Below are 1,043 nucleotides of genomic sequence, written 5' to 3'. Positions count from 1 at the left end.
TCGATGTGGGGTCGCATGGGGTCGCGGAAATCCTTCTGTGAGGTCGCGTGTCGAAAAAGGTTGAGAACCGCTACCGCTGGTCTAGAGAGACTATGAGCAGAGAGGCGACAACTGCTGGGCGCGCCGCTGCGCTGCGATTGGCCTGCTCGCTTTGGTGCCCCAGCATGCACCCGCCGGGCGCTAACTGGCGGGGCGCCGCGCGGCTCGGTGCTCGGGTCGGCCGAAGCGGACCGGAGCGGGCCCCGACCCGGCGGGTGCATGCTGGGGCACCAAAGCGAGCAGGCCAATCACAGCGCAGCGGCGCGCCCAGCAGTTGTCGCCTCTCTGCTCATAGTCTCTCTAGATGCGTTATGCCCGGTCCCCCCCCCCTCCCCCCCCCTGGGGAGAGCAGAGGCCGGCGAAGCTGGCGCGGGTGCCTCCGGCAACTCTAGGCCGAGGGTTCGACCCTCCTAATGAGCGTAACCAGGACGTTTGTTAGGGCGACAAAGAAGGGCCAGCGATTTTTTCGATTTCCTTTGCTTGCTGAAGTGTCTACATTTAGCGAATGAACTATAGGCCTCGGCCTCGGTGTGGTAGGGTATCGTGCACGCAAACACCTTTATTAATATTAATACACAGTTCTTTTATTCAGTTAAGCCTTGCCGGTGCAAGCCTGTGCTGTGAATGCGCCGTCTTTCCCTACTCCAACCACGTTTCCACTACAACTCTATTGTGTAGTTCGTTGCTGCGCTACAGTACGAAAAAGGACGGCATTCTCATTGACATCATGGAGGTGGAAAGAGTTGTAGCGGCCACGCAGCGGCCTCACAGTTCGGTGCGCACTGGGAATAGGGAATTTTACCAGCAGCAGACGCTAACTGGAGCAAAGGATGAACAGAACAACAGTTCTACCTGAACCCATTCCACTCTTGCACTGCGGCGCGCGTGCAGTAGGTTAAGTCGTCGTGACACTTTAATCGATATTAAAAAAGTTACCCCCCAAAATTACTCAGTTTTCGTTGAATCTTCAGAGAATGTTTTTAACTTTTTTTTTTTTTTTTTTT

At 55.3% G+C, this 1,043-nt stretch overlaps 1 protein-coding gene across 2 annotated transcripts in view; it reads left to right on the top strand.

Annotated features, from left to right (window-relative positions):
- The first annotated feature begins 667 nt into the window (after window positions 1–667).
- Window positions 668–1,043, top strand: part of LOC127751107 (odorant receptor 82a-like) — a 74,200-nt gene continuing 73,824 nt past the window's right edge. For both annotated transcript variants that reach the window (XM_052274171.1, XM_052274172.1), the window contains exon 1: window positions 668–814. In XM_052274171.1, the coding sequence (XP_052130131.1) occupies window positions 767–814 (48 nt within the window). In that variant the 5' untranslated portion in view covers window positions 668–766. The remainder of the gene's footprint in view (window positions 815–1,043) is intronic.

The sequence above is a fragment of the Frankliniella occidentalis genome, unplaced genomic scaffold (assembly GCF_000697945.3).
Source record: "Frankliniella occidentalis isolate FOCC.00 unplaced genomic scaffold, Focc_3.1 Scaffold345, whole genome shotgun sequence".
NCBI lineage: Eukaryota > Metazoa > Arthropoda > Insecta > Thysanoptera > Thripidae > Frankliniella > Frankliniella occidentalis.
Note: the sequence above shows the minus strand (reverse complement) of the source record. Positions and strands in the feature narration are given on the sequence as shown.